This window comes from Lissotriton vulgaris, chromosome 9 (assembly GCF_964263255.1).
Source record: "Lissotriton vulgaris chromosome 9, aLisVul1.2, whole genome shotgun sequence".
Classification (NCBI taxonomy): Eukaryota; Metazoa; Chordata; class Amphibia; order Caudata; family Salamandridae; genus Lissotriton; species Lissotriton vulgaris.
This window is the reverse complement of record NC_141697.1, coordinates 571320423-571340928: the sequence shown is the minus strand read 5'-3', so window position 1 is coordinate 571340928 and position 20506 is coordinate 571320423. Positions and strand designations below refer to the sequence as shown.

Genomic DNA, 20506 nt, shown 5'->3' with positions numbered 1-20506 from the left:
ATGGAATGCTTTTTAAGGCCAGACATATTGGCTTTGCCATAGTTTGTTCAGTTTTGTGGCAGTGTTAATGACCTACTGTACTCCATATAATTACCAGGTGGTCCTCTCCTATACTTAACAGCATTTCTGATGACCGTTATGTGGGAGGTATGACAAAAAATGTATTTCAGCAGTTCTTGTCCATTACTTTTACTGGGGTCAACAATTTTTGCCATTTACGCATACCTTGTACATTTCTGAATAGACTTAAATGTCCCTGGATACTTAAGCAGTCCAAGCTGACGCAAACATCTTGGATCCTCAATACTAATGTGAATCTTGCTTTATGTGAAAAAAATTATTGGTTTAGCTTGTTTGACGAATGGAACTTTGTTATCCCGTTTCTGAGACTGTCTTGGCGCTTTGTTCAAAGGTTTCTGGGTAGTAGACCTGTTCTACGATTACTTTTTGTGAGGACGGCTTTGCTTTATTAGGCTTCCCATTTTGACCTCGGTGTTGGCTGCAGAACGTTATGACTAAATGATAGTTCTAGTAAAACTGCAGCCTTGCAGCTCACTTTTCACTTGCTGGGCAGGCAGAGAAGACTTTGCATGTACAGTTCATTTTCTGACCATAACTTTTACTTTGTGCATTTCCTTTTCCCCTGGATTGAGCTCATCTTTACAAAGTGATGCTAGAGGACCCAGATGACAAACTAAACAAGCATTGGCATAGCCAATAGATCTCGCTTTTGGGACCTTATAAGTATTCAGTTGTAGAGCACAATATCCTTAGTGCAACAACATTAACTGTTGCAAGGTTGAACACTTAAAAGATCCCAAAGGCGAGACCTATTGGCTATGCCAATGCTTGTTGTGATAGCAGCCTCTTCTGGTAGTATTTCTGTTGAACAAACACCAGCAGCAATCTTCGTCTGGTGTACTACGAGCGTCCGCATAAACCATTCTCATTTTTACAGATATACTTGTTACGTCCATTCTGGTTTTCTGGTTCCAAATCTATATACAAGTCTCACACTAGTGCAGTGACAACACATACACAATAAGCAGAACCATCAAAATAAATTACGAGTTGGCCCCGATTTACATTTTAGGTCAGTGCTGCTTCCTGAATTTTTAAATTGGCCTTATTAAAATGTACAGATGTGAACACATATGCCTGGAGCACCATTCTGTGCTTTGTGTTTTCTTATCTACATAGAAGTGGTGTTTAGAACTTGTCTGAATTTTTAAATAATTAGTCTCTTTCAGGATGATTTTCTTAACAAAATTATTATAAAAATGTTTAAAGGGATATATTTAAAATATGTTCCAGGATCTTGCATGTGCACAGAAATATTCTACTTTTTACAAAATCAAAGAAAACACCCTGGAAGGGTAGCCCCATTTAAAATGGTCTCCTTGGCCAAAATGTTATATGCCCGACAGAACTACCCCTGTGAAATTCCAAAGCATTTTTTTTATCAGAAACTAAATGAATACTCCCTAGCCTTTTTCACTCTCCCATAAAATACTCAGAGTAGCATTCAACAAATGTGTGCACACATAATACAACAGTGGACTAGGGATGGCATGTAGATTGAGTTGGCAGAACTGAGAGAACTATTCTTGCTCAGGGTTCTCTATGGGGGGCAAGGTTCGCCATCCTTCCTCCAAGTCACTGAAGTGTTCTTTTACTGTTAGTGCATTGCACTGAAAGGGACAGGCTGGAATTAGCATGTAATCTATGAGATATTCTGGCACACAACATGTCTCGAACGAGTCAATGCACTGGGTGGATTCTCAATTTGGACATCATTAGTATATATAGAGTGGGTGACTAATGGGATCACTGCCATATGAATTCCTTCCTAGAACTTTCTGATGAGTTTGAATTGCATAAATCCCAATCTTATAAATATATTGAATTGAGACCCGCATTAAACAGTCACAGAAAGACAGCGATGTATATTCCAGAATATAGGCCACAGGAAAAAAAGTAATAATAATAATAATAATAATAATAGGGAGATTTGTAGAGCGCATGGTGACGCCGACGGCGTGTCCCCGCGCTGAGATCCTAGTGCAGGCTGGAGGGGAGGGAGGAGGAACACTATTGAGAGTAGAGAAGTGTTTTCAGTTTAGCTCTAAAGGTGGGCTCTGAGGGTTCCAGGCGGAGCGCCACAGGGAGTTCATTCCAACTGGACGCTGCCAGGTACCTAAAGGACCTGCCACCCATCCTGGCTTTGGACACCTTAGGAATGGCCAGGCGACGCGTGCCAGATGATCTGAGGGAACGCACAGGCTCATATTGTGTCAGAAGATCTTGCAAGGGGAGGGGTGCCCTACTGTTGATGATCCGGTGGCACGTGCAGAGTGCTTTAAATTTCACCCTGTTTCTCACCGGGAGCCAGTGGAGTGCTTGAAGCGCGGATTTTGAGGCTGATCTTCTAGGCCGTCTGAGGACCAGCCGGGCTGCGGCATTTTGTAAAACCTGCAGACGGTTTAAGTTCTTCTCGAGGGTCCCCAAGTAGAGCAGGTTGCCATAGTCCATTTTGGAGGTGACTGTGGCCCCTAGAAAGGAAATTAATCTCGCAATATACTGCTGCCTTATAAACAACAATACCCGAAACAGTTAAACTAAGGCTTGGTATCATCACAATTTCAGTAATGCTCCGACTCATACAATTCAAGTGTATGCACAGGGTATAGTTCACAGCAGCGCATCTCTGTAAAGCGAGCAACATTTCTTCTCCTTAGGGCTTTAGAAGTTGTATTTCCTTATTCGATATTAGTTCCTCCAGGCCTTCTAATAGGATTCGGGCGAGGTCTGGACATTGTTCCTGAAAAATAGGTTTGCATGGTTCCTCACTGTGTTAGAGCATGTGTACACATTCAATGTGTCCCCAGCTGATATTCTGAGATCTCTATTGGCTGTTTTTATAGCCTGGATATATTTCTGAACTGATTTTTAGCCTACTTTAATATGCTGAAAGCTTATCAGCTTTGTTCCCTCTCTCAGAGCATACTTGTTGAATGCTTAGTCATTTATGGGCCTCATCTCTTGCCACCAACATTGCTTCTAGCTGACAACTTGCACACCGGAGGTTTCTATAGTTAGTCTTGAACAAGTTCTCTTATTTTCTTGTTCCAATCTGGCTCCCTCAGTCTCAAATTCTAGATATCTCACTTTGGCGAATTTCACAAATTTGGTTGTGTGTTACATTTTTCCTGCATCACTGCTTTATCTGCCTTCCATATCACTCACCACGGCAGGCCCTCCGTCTCATCCTCTTTAAAATAATTCTCTGCAGCTTCACAAATAGTTGTGTCTCGTAGTTCGATTTTGTTCAATCACCAGATTTCTTTTGGAGTAGACCCCCTTGGGGTGGCCCAGCTTGTCAATATTACTGGGGTGTGGTCAGAGAGCAATTTAAAAAAAGTATTTATGTTTTACAACAGCAACAAACATTAGTTACATACAATTTGTCAGTTGCATTCAAGAAGACAATCCATTTATCTATCTTACAGATGCTGTGCTGCACATTTACTGCGTGTCTAAATGTGTCTTTGAGATGCTTGTTTAATTATAAATATCATATTTTCAATTCAGTCACCATGTGGGTATACCAGATACCGTCAAGTTACTTACATTTACTGGTTAATAATGATAGATGCCCTCCCAAATGGCTCACTCCCTAGTTCATTTATAGGTAATGTCAAAAAACACAGAGGGCCTGATTCACAAAGGTACATTTACACTTTTGTGCAGAAGCATTTGTTATCCTCATTAGGGACATAGATTGAGACTATCAAGGATGGATATGCATAAATTGTGCCCTGACATCCTACCACTCAGCCCTCACTATCCGTGTGTGAGGAACCAAGATGGCATGGGACACCTGCTATGATGAGTATAGCCTCACCTTTAACCTTGGAATAAATCTGTATAAGGTTATAATTTGAAGCATTTAAAATCTGAGGACAGAAGATGGGTTTATTGAAGAAAGATGACATTTGAACCCAGTGCAGAAAAGCCTTATGCTTCACTTGGAGATTCAGCATCTGGGTGTTAAGTGTCAAAAATTTTAATTTTCGGTTTATGTGTGCAAACTCATTTTTCAATGAAAGGGATGTCTCTAATCTTGAATAATCTTAACACCCTCTGTAGAAGCTAGACCCTTATCTATCCAGTCAATAAGTGTTAGTCTGTAGATACTTGTTGGTACGATTTCCCAATGTCACTTCTCACCATAGTGTTCCATTGACTTGGTGTTAAATAAATGAAATAAACAACACACTTAACAGAAACCACCACGGTTAACAGTAATCTAGCATAAACAGGTCCAATTGTGTTGATCTTAAAGTGTAGAAACAAAACAAAATACCATAAATAATCCTTGTACAAGTGGGGTTAATTTTACCTAATGTTGTGGACCAGCTTCCAAACTATCCATGCCTTAAAAGAAAGACCCACAGCCTGACCTTTTTGGATTGAGTCACTATTCATATGAAATTGTGGAGCCTTTGTATACGTTATGGTCCGTCCTCTGTACTGCTTTCAGGATCTTTTTGTTGACCTTGAAAAAGGGGCTATGAGGCAACACATCTGGTGTCAGCATTTTCCTGAACACTTTGTGGGTTATTTCCATGATTCTGGTTTTTCAATCGGTGACCTGAAAAGCCCCTGTACATTCTTTTCCAAACCCTCATCCAGAAAAATTTCTTGTACTCCTCAAATTTGCATGTTATTGCGGCAAGTTGTGTTGCTGTCATTGACTCTGTCCAGAACTGTGTAATGTAGTTTCTCTAAATCTTGTATCCTGATCTCCACTTCATCTTTAAGGTGCTCAACTTTCTGGTTTGGTGATCCAGCACTGTCAGTGCTAAGGTGAAGTCCTACCATAAAGCAGTAAAAAAATAATTTCTTCAACTCCCTCTTTAGTAGGTGGATGTTTGCTTTTGTAGCAGAGGCTTCCATATTTCTATCCCGATTTGTCTTCATCAACAGTTCTGTTATCTGCGGAGTCTGTGATGCTGGGTCTCTTGACTGATTGTCTCTGTATTACCAGTAGGTCTTTAATAGGTGAGGATTTCTGCATTTTAGGCTTGACTGCCAACATTATCTCATTATGATGCTGTCTCCATGTTCCCGTTTGTGGCCTCAAAAAGGAGTGGCTAATTAGTTAATGCGCAGAATTTACTGGACCCATGCTAGTGTTATTAACCAGCTAACTATCCAGGGCAGTGATCTCTTTCTCCCTGTGGCACACACTGTTCTTCTGTTGTACTCTCTGGGGCTAAGGGCTAGCCCTTCCTGTGCCACCCAGGACATACTCCCTTCAGGTGCCACCTCCAGTTTTGTCTTCGATTCCGAACTCTCATTAGTCTCTAATGACTTTGGGTTCTCTCACACTGTAAAGGTGGGGCAAGCCTGGCTCAATCATGTTGTTCCGGGACTCAGGAGTCCCCCTCCAGGTCTAGTCTCCCCATCAGGTTCAAGTGGCCGTTGCTCCAGGGCATCAATGGGCCCTCATTAGCCTCCAATCACTTGACTTCTTTCACTGTTGGCGGGCAGACCCAGCTCAATTTCCCCAGTCTAGAACTCTGGTGCTGCGGTCCGGGTCCTGTCTCTCTGGTGTGTTCAGATGGCCGTACCTCAGATAGGACCTCCTGTCTCTTGGTTCTTTCAGTTTTAAATCCCCTCTATAATGCACTTGAGCTTATTTTCATAAGTGCTTCGCTGCTTCATCCCCTCAGGGAGACAGTTCACATTCCACTTGGTTCACCTCAAATTCATTTAGACTAGAGGAAGAATGCCCGGTATTGGTAGTTTGGCGAGGACCCAACTACATATGTCCTCCTTGTGGCCCCACTCCTGTGTTTTAGCCTCTTTAGTCATAGTAAGGGGAAGTTTTCCCTACGATGGGACTGGAGTGGAGATTCCTTAGAAATTCTTAGAGTTTACAGTCCTCAAACCGTAGAAACATTCTGGCTTAACTGATCCAACTCCATCAACGCAATGGTGAAGTCTTGCTATAAAGCAGGCATTTCTTTTTTTCAACTCTTACATTAGGAGTGAATTACTCGTTCAAATCTAGACCCTTCCCCCACCCCGACCCCTTGTAACCCAATTATTTCCTACCAAGTAAGATCTTCTTTCTTCACCTGTGATTGGTAACAATGACTTCACCACGGTGGGATGGAAAGCACAGATTGTAGAACAATTGACTGATTGGGCAGAACCAAGAATAAAGTGTGCTAGAATTAATCTCATTCTCATAACCTGCCCTTTCAGCCCTATAAATGAAAGTATTCTTAAATGTTAATTACAGAGATGTGGAAACACAACGTGATTCATTCAGATTCGTTTTCTAGTGTGGTTTGGGTGACACAATTGTATGTATCACGCAAAATATAAAAACCTGAATGAAGCATGTGAAGGCAAGTATACTTTACAGAATGGATTTGCAGAAACAGAGCTCTGAAATGCAAAGCAGATCTGTTTGTGTCTGGGCTGTGCAAATATGAATCCTTCTTAGGTGGATAAATTTCCTTACAAGATTACCTTTTCAGATATAAGACAAACTCAACAACCACTAAAGATGTTAGGCACTTCATTATTAGAGTCCAATACATTAGAAGAATATAGAAGGTCCTCTATGTAAATGTAACACTTTGTTTACCTCAGTGGAATGAATGGTTTTGGGTAGGATATTGGTCCCTACCTTCCATAGGGAGGACTGAAAGTGGCACGACCTGGGGGTCAAATAGGAGAGTTCTTCCTAGCATGAGAGAGGGTGAGTGGAAATCTGATTACCCTATCTGCAACCTTCCCCAAGATTGATAGCCCAGCATAGTGACTCCACTTAGTTTCATGACTGTCCAGGAACGGCATACACCTATGTCCTTTACAAAGAGCAGAAACAAAAGGAGTTTACATCTAGACTAGTTCGAGTAGATTGCACTCCCACATTGGACAATATGTCAGGGATCTGTTTTGGGGGATCAGGCCTACTGTACCTTTCAGAGACAGTTTTTTACTCTACTACACAAAGGACAGCCATAAGAGGTAATGCTGATAAAGGTTTCAATGTTATTTTCACATACATGTCAATTATATGTTATAATTCAAAAAAGCTGGAGCTCGTGCAGTGGTTGGATGGCTTGAAGGAAGTGTCTTGAACATACTTAAACTTTGCTTTCTCCTTGACTGCCCTCACAGACATGAGGGATGTCTTGAGGGCAGAGTTCAGGTTGGTAATGTAGGCCAGTTCAGAATTTATTAGCAAAGATGTGGTCCCTGGTGGCAATGGCGTTAGCATTTTGTCAATGTTGATCATGCCCCCTTCTGCCTCATCATCATCATCATCATCATCATCATCACTTGTGTTACTCATCTCCCCTTCTTTCTTAGACATGATGGGGCATCACCTCATTGTAATGGTGTATTGTAGTGTATTGAAACATTTATATAATGATTATTAACCCTGTGTGGGGCACAGCAGTGCTTGAATATAATGGCAGCAAGCTGTACCATGTAGGTGTGTGTTTGGATGGGGGTTGTCTTTGTTTTTGATCCTGTGTGGCATGTGTTTCCTTGTCATGCTTGATAACCACTAAAGTACTGTTATCCTTTTATGGGACATAGTGCTTCTCTGTGTGGTCGTTAAAAAGGTGTGGGAGACAGAAACACACTTTGTGGTATTTCAGCTAGCAACAAATTAGTACTGTGAGACACAACTTTCTTGTATAACGAAGCTTCAGTGGTTTGGCAGAGGCACTGAAAAATTCCCTTTTATAGTCTTAAATGCACACTCAGTTACTTTTTATTTATTGCGTTTTCAATTGTACATTGTACACATTAGTTTCACGTGTTACATGTTTCACAGTTATCATACGTATGGCAAGACATCCCAGGAGGTGACCCGTCTCTCATCATTGCCAGTCACAGCCTGTGCCGTTGGTGGGTTCGGTGGGAGAAACTATAGGTACGGACACAATCAGTGCCTCTCTGGTTGTTGCCAGCAGAGTTCCCTTTGTAAGTGCTCCCTGGTACATGTCTGCCATGCACGGATGTGTTTTATATTTGAACTGAAAAAGGATCAGAATACAATACCGTTTGCTCAACCCAGCATTGTTCGGGTTTACACTGTAGCAGGTGTTGGGCTCACGGTGCTCGTTGATAGCTGCTGACCATCGAGGCCATCTCACATGGTTCAGTTGTGGGTGACTGCTTAGGTAGTGCTGCTCCTGCCGACCCCTTCTTGGCGGTTCACGGCCAGTGGGATTACTCTATGGTTGTGTTGCGGGTTCTTCAAGTCAGTTCATATCAGTGGTCTGCGATTGGGTACTTACAGACCCCCAGCATTCTTCGGTTTGGAGGGCCGTACTCTCAGCTCTTGCCCATCTGTGGCCTTCCTCCCTTCAGCAGGGATGGGGGTCTCTCGGATGATCTCCAGTGCATCACTGTGGCTCATAACTGAAGCTTATTCCATAAATCAGGATTGCACTTTTCGGGCCTCTAGATTCAATGTGTGTGTTTCACCCCTTCGTTTTCTTCAAGACAGAATCTGACCATGGATGAGCATGTCCATGTCATGTGTATAAAGGCTGTGTTTGTCGTGTGGAATCTGGGGCATTTTTTTTTTATTGTCAGGACAATTGTGTTTCGTCTGTGAGGTATGTGGTGTGCAGATAGTTGAATTGTCTATATCAAAATCGAATGTTCCTGGATAACTTATGTGGGCAGGACGGTATGTAATCTCACTCTTTGTCTCTCAGTTCTTGTACTATTACTCCCTCCCAGGAAGTCATCTGTTTTGCCAGTAAGTTTGCAGTCATCATCTGTAGTGATTTGTATAGCCAAGATGTAAACTTCTGTCCATTGCCAACGTTAGTAAAACTTGTTGGACATCATTTTTTTTGGGATCAGTATGGTTGCCCTGCCACATAGTCTGTAGAGAGCATGTTAGTGTCCCATAGATTAGAAATTGTGATGGACAGGGGTCTGTAGGAGGATACATCTAACCCCTCCCTTCCCGGTCCGGGTACAGACACAATCAGTGCCTCTCTGGTTGTTGCCAGCAGAGTTCCCTTTGTAAGTGCTCCCTGGTACATGTTTGCCATGCACGGAGCTGAGATAGGGATGTACAGCTGTTAGAATTCAGCCAGTTTCCCATCATTACCCAGTGTCTTGTTACGTGCTACGGTCTTCAAGGCAACTTTAATTGAATTCTCAGTTATGGGGCCATCCAATGCCTTTCTAAGTCTCTGGTATGCAGCCGCGGTCCATGCAGGTAAGAGCGGTGGGGCCCACTGGGGAGGTATTTTACCATACGTCCATTAGGGGATGTTAAATAAATAATTAATTTTCACTCCTGGTCAAATGTCGGACTCCCCCCCCCAAACCGGCCCCACCGCTCTTACCTGCACGGACCCCGGCTACTGGTATCCTGAATAGGTCTGACGTAGTCTAGAAAGAGATTATGTCGAGTTTCTTGGCTCCCATGTGCGTGCATATAGGTCTGCATAGGAAAGTACAAATTCCTTCTATACCTCAAGTTGGGTGCGTACTATGTCACCTGTTGGTGTTCTGATGATAGTGACTGGGGAGGTTTTTTTCTCTTCAGATGTGAGCCAGGCTAGCAACTTTCCCAACCCTGCCACCCTCCGTGTGGGTCAATGTCGTATATTCGTAACAGTAGTAGAGGGGGAGGCTCTCCTGTATCGCTGCATGCCGTCTCCTCTGTGCTTGGAGAGCTTCCCCAATGGGCTTCCCCAAATGTGCCCTTTCCTCTAACTCATGGATAGCATCCTCTATCTTATCCTATACCTTTGTGTTTGTAAAATTCCCTGGTTACGTTCCCTTAGGGCACTTCTGGGGAAACTGGGGTTGGAAACATACTGGACATATCCGGAGAAGATGTCCCTGATATCCAGAAACTGGGTTAAAGAAATCTACTGGGAATGAATTTTGGTGGAAAGTGTGACCAAATCTACGGATTCGCTAACTTTAGTGTTCATAGATTTTAAGGTTTTAAGCCTTACCCTCAATATGAACACACTATTGATGAGATTGTTCCAGATATTGCACGAAAACGGTTACTTCAATATAGATACAGGACATTCCCCACCAGAATGTTCTATAGCAGATGGCGAACCTAAGCCCCACTTGATGATCTGTGTCCAGCATCCGAAGGAGGATCTGAATCCCTGGTCCATTTATTATTCTTCTGCACTTGCTACAAGAATTTGAGGTCCAAGTGGATTGTCCCTTTATGTAGGTGTATTGGTTTCAGACACCATCCTTAAGTGCTCAGAATTCTTAGCACTGACACAAAGAGAGTTGCGGTATTCGGTTTAGCAACATTTCTGATGACCCTATGGATTAGACGTCCAAAGTGTATTGTGTGGTATTTCTCATTTAATATTGTGTGATGGTTTTTTACTATTGTATTTTTTGAGATGTATGTTTTTAGGCGTTAGGCCCTTCCCTTTTAAATATTTATATATGGGCTGGGTTGCTAACCCTGTTTTATTGTTCATTTAAAAATGAATGGCATGCATGTTGCTCTAGGAACCATTGTGCATATACGGGACTACATGATTAGACAGGGTAACGTCCCATATAGCTATGTCGTATCATGCTGCTAATGGGTCATCTGCCCCCGTGTTTGTAGGGAGGAAACACTGTGCTTTATAATTATTTTGGTTATATTTTTAAAGTATTTTTTAATTATGATTGTTATGTTTGTATCCTGTGAGAAGTACTTTATAAGATCTATATGATCGAAAATAAAGTTTACGATGATGATTGCATCCTCTATAGCTGTTATCTGAGATTCTAGTGCCTTCCTCACCCCCTACTGCCTGTCCTATTCAATGCCCATTGACCACCTCTTTGAAGACGTCTCTATCAGTGCCTTGTAAGCCCATAGTGCACTTGTTATGAGTATAGAATTCATGGAGAGTGTCCTCTAGCGAGTTTTGTTGCAGAAGTCGTACCCAGCAGTTTTCTTGTCGGTATTGAGTTTTCCAACGGCCCCAACGCAGGGATAGTGGTAGGGGGTTATGATCTGATAAGGTGCAGCATAGATATTCCACGTCTGTGACTGTGTCAGTGAGTCTGTGGGTGTTTAGTATAATGTGTAGCTGAACGTGTAAGTTGTGGACAGGGGAGTAGAAAGAGTAGTCCCTGCGGTTCTCGTTACATATTCTCCAGGCATCCCTCATTCCCCAATGAGCCAACTGGGCCTCAAAGTCATGTGCTAGGCAGACCGTAAGTGAGTCAGAGTCAGGTGGAGCAGTCAGCACTCATTTCCGCCACACAGTTGTGGAGTGGTGTGGCTCACTGGTTAGAGGCGGCAGACCCGGAAGCAGAGAACGGCCCGGGACCAGGGTTCAATTCCCGACGCGGCAGGGTCGTGGACCAGGGTCAGCGGACTCGATAATTCTCGCCTCGGTGCCTACTCTAACCAGGGATCACACTCGGCAACTCTGGGCATTAGCTTGCCTTATCTCCACAACGGCCCTCCACATACGCCGGGGATGCCTGGTTTCACCTTGGAGATACCCAGCAGGGACCATCTCACAGGGAAAGCCGGGACGGGTTCCCCAGCGGTCTACAGCGCTGAGATACCCCATGGCGGGGTGATACATGCGCTTTACAAGACTACATTACAGGTATAGTTTCCCCCAAGTATCTACGCCAAATGCACCCTATTGAATAGGATTGGTGCCAGAGAGGTGAGAAATGGGGTCTACCCTGTGATGGGAGCGTAAATGCTACTCCGCAGTATGGTACCGACTCAAGTCTTCCCTGTAGGTTCACATATCGGCCGTCACAGTCTATATGTGAGGACATTGATTCGAACGGTGTGCCAGCCCTTATCCAGATTAAGAAAACCCTGGCATGGGAGGAGAACCCCATGGCATAGATTTGACCCCTTCACCTTTCTTTTAATTTAGCTCGTTATTTACCATATGTGTCTCCAGCAAGAAAGACATATTCACCCCTGCCCGTGTTTTGAGGTATGCAAAAAAATGGTGCCTTTTGTATGGTGTGGTTATGCCTCTCATGGACCAGGTGAGGAATGAGTAGCTATTTGGGCGGGGGGAGATCTCACGCCACCTCCCTGTCACACTGTTTCTTCACATGTAAAGGTAGCCAGTGAGCAACCACTCAGCCAAATGCAATTAATACAAATTTGTATATAGAGGAGTGTCCAGGCTAGGCAAATACATAACAATAATACCCAATTCCCTCTTCCCAAGGCAGAAAGGCAACAGCTACCCGTCCTACAACAATAATCTGGGTACGAAATATTATCTGTTCTCCCATATTGTGGTCAAGCATCTTTTTAGCATGGAATTGCAGTTGTCCATGGTGAGGTTTGATGTATGTTATTTGTTGTGATTTTTTTAGCTGATTCCCAATTCATGTTGGATGGTTTTGAGACATGGGTGCGGAGACTTTGCTGAGCCATATTTCTGTAATAGTATGGCTTCTGAGAATAGATCAAATATCTTGAAGGTTTTTTTTTATTCAGGTATCTTGTGTTGAAGAGTAAGTATTTTAGTTGCTGTGTCTCTTTCCTCATGGTGTGATGGTCCTTTGAGGCAGGAGGTGTGTTCACGTATAGGAGCTGGAACAGAGGCATAGGGGATATTGGTGTGCACGGAGTGAGGGAAATCTAGTTGCAGCTTGTGGTAGATTTGGAGTGAAGGTTGTTAGGTCAGAGAATTTTGAGATTTCAGAGGCTGGTGTGGGTGTCTGGGCTTTTTTTGGAAGGTGGACGTGTCGTAGCTGTTGGCGTTGCTTGAGGTTTGAATAGGGTGTGGCGGGCTCTGAGGGAAGGCCCAATCAGGGTTTCAAGTGATCATACATTATTGCCTTCCTATGATTTTTATTTTCCTCCTGGCAAGTGACAATGTATATGTCAGTTATTTGGGTTATTGTTTTACAGTTAGTTTGTTGTTTTTATATAGGTTGTGTGGTGTTGTTTTTTGTTGAACAGGCTGTATGGATGATGTGGGTGTTTCAGTACTAATTATGTTCACCTCATAAATATATATAAGAGGGGTGTGTATTTAGGGTAGATAGTCTTAAGGGGCAGTAGTAGATATTGAATGTGTAAATGAGTGGTTGCTTAGCTGGAGGTTTGAAAGTGGAGATGCAGAGTTTCTGGCTGTAAGCCCTTTCCAGGCCCAAACAGGTGCACCCCTAACCACAAGCCCTACACCTGAATGCCCGGGCTTGATGCCCTAGTTGTATAAACAGAGTCACCTCTCAATGGTGTATCCTCACCTCTTTCATTGATAAAGAAGTGTTTTAATGTTGCTTATTCAGGAAAACAATTCAGGGAAGACTCAACAAACACATATTTTGAGTCTGGGCTGTATGTCTGGACTGCATTATATCAGAACTCATAATCATGAAATAAAATAAATAAATAATTATTTGCGGGATAGAGGAATGCATCTGTTTTTTTAACCTAGTCTTAGGGAAGCTGAAAAAAATGGCTGCAAATAAATTATTTAGAAATTAAAAGATATATTGTATTTTGAAACTGTTAAAGGCCAGCTACTCAGACAATGTCCCAGGTCTTCCCACTCTGCATGGCAGAGAACTGGCTCAACAACAGAAGGGCAGAAGCCGAGACTGTGCAGACTGAGTTACCAGCTCTCAGAATTTCAAAAGCTTAGTTTACTATAGACAGATCACCAAAATTGAGCATAAGAATTGCCACATTAAGGTATGTCAGTTGCAATGGATTTAGTCTGATTGAGTCATACAAAACTGTAGTAGTGCGCTGTTACCACCTTTGGCAGGGGTATGGAATGTCTTGCGTTCGGCCTGGATTTATCTACATATGTTAAGCCGACAGTAGACACAACAAATTTCAATAAATGCTGAATAACATAAAAAGGTAACAAAAACATAATAAGACAAACCACAACAAAACAACCACTCTGAGTGCAACAAAACGACATAATAACAAAACTTTGACCACACAACCAAAGTGCCACATATAACAACTCAACAATCGCACAAAACAGAGCAACACCAAAGCAACACAGCAGCTACTAAACCAACAATAAACTCCACATAACAACACAAAGTAGCATACAACAAAAAAAACCAAATTAGAAACCTAACACAGCAAAACAGTATAACCATCATCGTCATCTTTATTTCGGTTCATAGAACACCATAGAAGTACACATAAATATGCACAGTGCATAAATAGATAAAAACACGAAAGGTTATAAAAAGTCCACTGTTATGCAGATAGACTTAAAAGATAAAAATAGTAGTCATAATCTTCCAGTGCCAAATACTTTAAGCTTGAAATGGGCTAATGCCTAAAACAGTTGATGACATGCTAAGCCCTACCAAGTAACCCCTTAATTAGACAGTTCCCAGTATGCCAAAAAACTTCAAAAGGAGTTTAAGGAAATGAGTTTGGATTGAGTCCGCGATGCTGGCCAGGAAGTGTTTGGCAGGGAACAATTGAAGCTGAGTTTAAAGTGCTAAGTGCAAGTTAGGGGAAAATCATCATCATATCATCTTTTTTTATTTTATTATTTATAATCATAAACCCTGTAAATAAAAGAGACAAGCATAAGTCGATTTAAAAACACTTTTCTAAACCCAGTAAAAAACATAAGATAGTTAAGCGCAGTACTAATCTCAATAAAATGCGGAACCTTATGCATCTCTTTAAACTGAAACACGCTCAACCTATCCTAAAACTGGAAGGGACCTCTCCGTTAGCTTGTGTACTGAGGGTTTCAGATTGATTCCCTGCATAATTCAACTATTAGCTACCTTACTGGAAGTGATTTTGAATACTTGGGTTTGACCAGTATGGAATCCAAATGTCAGTGCCATGGCATCTGATTGTATGCTGTTCGGGGCTACCAGCCTGTAATTGTAGTTACTCTGGATTTTAAACAGTGGTTTGTCTAAGCTTTTTCCTTATACACCAGATGGCAAACAAATACATTGAGACAGCAAAAACTATAGGCTGATTAGTGTCATACTTTAAAATTCTAATGGCCATTTGACAGCTAGAGGTCCTGAGGTTCCTACAAATCTTCACTATCCATTTTGATCTACATTATTGTAGGCTGGGCAGATAAAGAGAACATGAGCCTCAGTTTCTTCGGGTGCACCACATGATGGACACTTCTGAGTTGAATCCTCTTTCCTGGTGTTAGTTGAGTAACACAAAGGGAGGTATCCATGTCTGAATTGTATGTACAGTTTTCTGGCCAATGCTGCAAGACTCACTAGTTGCCTAGTAAATTTATTTTCGGTCAACACTATGTCTTTCACAGGTGTGTGCCCCCAAAGCTCTGCCCCATATCTAATGGCCTCTAAGACTTGGGTTTTATAGATCTCTACCGAGGGACTAATGATGAGAGCAATAGATGGGCTTGTCTTTAGGCTTCCAAGACGGGTACATGCTACTCCCCTTCTGCAGCAGCAGCACTGGCTCCCCATCAAACAGAGAGCCAGGTTTAAAGGTTTCTGCATTGCCCACTAAGCCATTCATGGCCAGGCCCCAGTCTACATCAAGAAGCGCCTCAAAAACTATGTGCCAGGACGTACCCTCTGCTCTTCCGAGGCAGGCCTACTGGCCTGCCCGTTCTTCAAAACTACCTCCAAAGGGGACAGAGCCTTCTGTGTAGTGATCCCTCAACTGTGGAATGGGCTACTGGAGAGCTTACGTAGGGAATCCACCCTTCTCCCGTTTAGGAAAAAACTTAAGACTCTTCTTTTTCTGGAAGCTTGGGACACCACATAGGCCAAGACCGGGGGCTTGTACATTATGAATTTTGGCGGGGTTTAATCTCTCTCTCGCAGCGCTAAGAGACTTGTCGGTGAACATGTGCTCTGTAAATCCCAGTTAACAACAATAACAATAACAAGCACTGCATCAGTTACTACCAAGGACTTCTATTAGTGCTGAACAAAAATATTATGTGACGCAATCCCAAAGGCTCCTAAAGGACTAGGGCTCTTGGTCTGTGAAGCCATCCTATAGGAGGACTTCTATTTGTAGTACTGAAGAGATTGGGAAGTAAAGATTATGCATTTATAGCATAATTTAACTAACCTCACTTTCACTGGCAGTCCCCTTTGGTAATATGCCATTTCAAGCACCGCTTTCTAACTTGTACTGTCATTCAGCACTAATGTAAACATATTTTCACACTAAATTATGAATTAGCCATCAGTTCAAATTCACGTTTCTTCATCTGTATTCTACATTGACTTTACTTAGTAGGGATACTAGTCAGGTTTAAGTTCCTTGTTGGCCTCAGCAGTGCTATATTGGCTTTTATTGCACTGGCCCAGCTGAAGAATCTTGCGAAGGTAGGCGGTACAGGCTGAGGATAGGATCCTGATTGGTCTAGGTTATGATGAAAGGCTTATCTGGGCTAGAGATGACTGTCGACCCTTGAGCTTAAGGGATCCTTTTTGGAGTTACGGTCTGAAATTTAGTTGGCTGTCACTGCTCACCTTGTAAGTCCTAACATAGCATGGGTATGGTAGCCGGATGGATTAGGGTATTAGCTGGATGCAGATATAGTAGCAGAGTTTGTGGAGACTTGCTGCCATTGGAGTCCTTGTTTGGGGGTCCTTGCTGGGCTAGTGAAGCCTGGTGGGCCAGGGGGTGTCGTGGTTGGACTGCGGAAGTCCTAATCATGGTTACTGGCCCTGGGTGGTGGGCTCATTGATAATTTCATGGTTTGGGGATCCTGGAAGGAGGAGACATTGCTAAGTTAGGATTCTGGTTTGCCTTGGGTGTCCTCACTGGTATTCACTATTCTGAGTTAACTTACTGGTGGTTCCTTTACTTAAACACAGTTTAATTGCTTTTATAATACGTATAGACATACGTTAGCAGTACATGAGTTAACTGGTCCAACTTCACAACAACTAAGAAAACAAAGAAATCACCATCTACGAAATACGTGTCAATATTATTATAGTTCTGGCCTCACAGGGCAGATTGAAGCAATAGCAGTGGATCGGTCAACCAACCCAGTAGCAGCATAGCTCATGACATTAATCTGTGCTGGATATTCGCTCTTTCTTCTTAGTGTGTCCTGTCAATTTTGATCACAAGCCCCTCTATCATAAATATTTCTGGAATCCCTGCCATGAGCACCAGATCTTTGTGAATTTTTTTCAGGCACCCTCTTGCCTTGTAGACTGTTTCTTTAGCCTGCATGCACCAGTCCACATTCCTGGCCTATTGGGATACTTTGGGAATATCAACACTCCCCTGTAATGGAATTACATCCCTCTTGGCCACAATGAAGGCAGTGTTAAGGAGTAGGAGTGTATATTTTGGTATTGTCTGATCTCCCCAAATCATTGTAAGTTTGGGCATTCCCACAGAGTATGTATCAGCTTGGCTTTTTTATTACACCCTCTTTGAGAACTGTGTTTTGATCTTTCCCATCTTAAAGACACGTGTGTGGGTGCAGTAGGCGCAATGCAAAATTTTAGGTTGAACAACCGAAAAAAAGGATCTCACTGTGACCTGCCTCGGATTTTTGCATAACTCCCCCCCAATCCAAGACCTCTGGGTGTCTCAGCTCTTGCTTCCATTTTGTCCAGAGAACATCTGGGGATGGTTGACAGTTAGCAATCAGGGCTCTATATGTTTACCCTCATTCAGTACCTCAGAATCTCAAAGTGGCATCTCCCATGTAATTTTGTCTCCCAAACCCCATCATCCGATTCACCCTCCTCTAGGTCTTAATGACCGTTGCAGTCAGAGTGTGGGCAACCCGCACAAACCATAAAATTCTGACCAATGGCCACGTGCGGACATCGCCCTTCCGTCAGCCAGCAGGGACAGCTGGCTTTGCTCTGCAGTCATTCACCACCAGTAACTGTGCAGCCCAGTAATAACATTTCAGGTCTGGCAAGGATTTGTTTGAGTTGTCAAGGCTAGAACACATCACAAAGCCCCTTTAGGGAAGAAAAGGCACTCTGTGAGGGCCACCCATCCCACTGTAACAATTTTGTTATTAAATTGACCGACTGAAAAAAAGTGTCTTGAGCTGTGTGTGATAAGTTCTGCAACATATATAAAAATGTGAGCAGCACTATCATTTTATATAATGTAGCTCGCCCCATCATTGACAGTGGGAGCTTTTGCCAGTACCAGTGCGGGGCGGCTTCAGGAGAGGCGTGTAGGTAATCGGCTACGCTTATCTCTGGCAAACTAATATGTCCCTACCAGAGGCCAACCTTGCCTCCACCCTGTGAAGCCTTGAGACCTTAATACAGGAGTCTTTTTCACTTTTTCTCTTTCTCGCCCAATCGGGTTTGAGAGACTTTCCTACTGCAGATTTTTGCCAGCAGTTTTAAGGAATCTAGGCCTGGCAGAGCGTTAGTGTGCTCTGACCACCCATTTTCCGTTGGTCCTGAAGAAAACCCGGCAATTTCCAACAGCGGGTTGAAACATGTAGACCTCCAACACATCGATACACATGGTCATAACAAACCATAATTGTATCCCCCACACATTTTAATATTGTCCAGTAGTCTAAGAATAAAACTTTATTAACATTAGTCATACCAGAACAATTTGTAACATTTTTTTGCACCATTCACAAAATACCTGCTCCACTGTATTTCAGGTGTCGAAGCACACCCTGATGACATTCGGCTATCAGGGTGGACCCCGATGATGAAGCATGTCACCAACTAGGTTGGTGAGTGAGGGGTTTATTATAATCCAAGAAGGACTCTCTTCTTATCTTGTTTTCCCACTCAGATCGCTCCTTGAGCTTTTCTAGGTGGTACTCCTCTTATGTTTATTGATAATTAGTCCAGGGGATTAGGAGTACCCCCCGTTCACAGTTTTCTGTGAACAAATTCCCTTACTCTCCCTTGTGTTTATATATAGCTTTTACCAGTGCACCGCATCTGTCTTTTATTCACTAAGGATCCAAGTCAGGTTTTTGTACATAAATTCTGTTGTGTCTCGGGTAATAAACATTCCCAAGTATTAGAATCCCTCACATTTGACATATGTCAGGTGATGGTTACGCCCGAGTAGCTTGCGAATATCTGCAATATCTCCAAGGTCCTGGTATAGGATACAAGGGGTCTGCTAAATAAAGAAACATGTGATCTGTGTATAGGAAAATAACATCCTTCCATTGTGCGTCCTCTCGTATGCCTCATATGAGAGCATCTCTCCTCACTTACCCCTCTAGGGGTCGAGTCGCGAGTGCAAACAACAAGGAGGACAGCTGGCATCCCTGTTGCGTTCCTTGGCTCAGTTAAATGCTTGGGAAACCATGTAAATTACCCTCATCTTTGCTAATGGTTTATTGTGGAGCAACTGGATCCACCCTCTGGTTTGAAGCCCATTTTTTGTAACACCACCACCAGGTAGGGTCACCCAAGAGAGTCAAGTGCCTTTGCAGCATCGAGACATAGCAGTACTGTTGGTTCATCCATCAGTCCCCTCCTGTGCAATAACCTATAGAGTTGTCTGAGGTTTTGATGAGTGAACTTGTACAGCAGGAATCCTGACTAGTCCAAAGCCACCAGTTTTTCAATAAGTTGGAGTAACCAATTGCCCAATACCTTTGCTTGTATTTTCACCTCCCTATGAGTAAGGAAAACAGCCGGTTTACTGCTCTGTATATGAGAGTAATATTGACTGTCCTAAAGTCTCTCTTTAAGCTACCCTACTTCCAGGCTTCTATATAAATTTGGAGAAGAGGTTTGCCAAGTTTTCCACCTAAGCTTTTCAAAAATTCAGGAGGGAGTCCGTTGGGCCCTGTCTTCTGCCCTGCTTTCAGTTGTTATGGCCTAATCTGCTTCCCTGACTTCCAACTTTTGATCTATGACTTGGGATTCTTGACTGAGGTTGTGGAAGTTCTTAATTGGGTTTGGGTATCCTCCGCTAATTTAGAAGTTCTGACTTAGCTCTGTGGTCCTGGATGGGATACAGCTTCCTGAGTAGGCTGGGCTATATGACTGTGCTTGGAGGTACAGTCTGGCTGTAAAAGAAATTGTTGACTATGTTTGGGGATTTTGGTTGGGAATGTGGGACATTGCTTAAAGTTCCTGACTCTGGAGTTCTCTCTGTATAGTCCAGGCTGGAGAGATGGCGTGGAGAGAGATGGAAGCAGCGTGGACTGGATTAGGCGTACTTTCTGGTGGTACTGGATGGATAGTTCTGGCTTGAATTAGAGTTCTCAGTTAAGGAGCATTTTGTTGAGTTCCGGGTCATGAAGGAGAGGTCTTGTTGTTTCTTCATATGCTAACCTTCTTCTTCTTTATTCCTGCAGATGACCCAAAACTCCAGCTATATGTTCCCACTACAGTGCTCAGACCTGGCAGATGTCTCCCGCGAACACCTGGAATTCACATTCGAAACACTAGTACACCACCTGCAGCGCCTCTTGCGGGAGGTAGATGAGAGTTCAGAGGTGAGAGGTTGTGGCTCACAGTTTGTGTCATTTCTATTATATGACCT

General features: G+C 43.0%; 1 protein-coding gene across 1 annotated transcript in view; it reads left to right on the top strand.

The window, feature by feature from the left end:
• The window catches only part of LOC147691849 (uncharacterized), a 323118-nt gene that overhangs the window by 80432 nt on the left and 222180 nt on the right, over positions 1–20506 (top strand). Inside the window, exon 7 of the mRNA XM_086938124.1 lies at positions 20319–20459. Within this exon, the coding sequence (XP_086794250.1) occupies positions 20319–20459 (141 nt within the window). The remainder of the gene's footprint in view (positions 1–20318; positions 20460–20506) is intronic.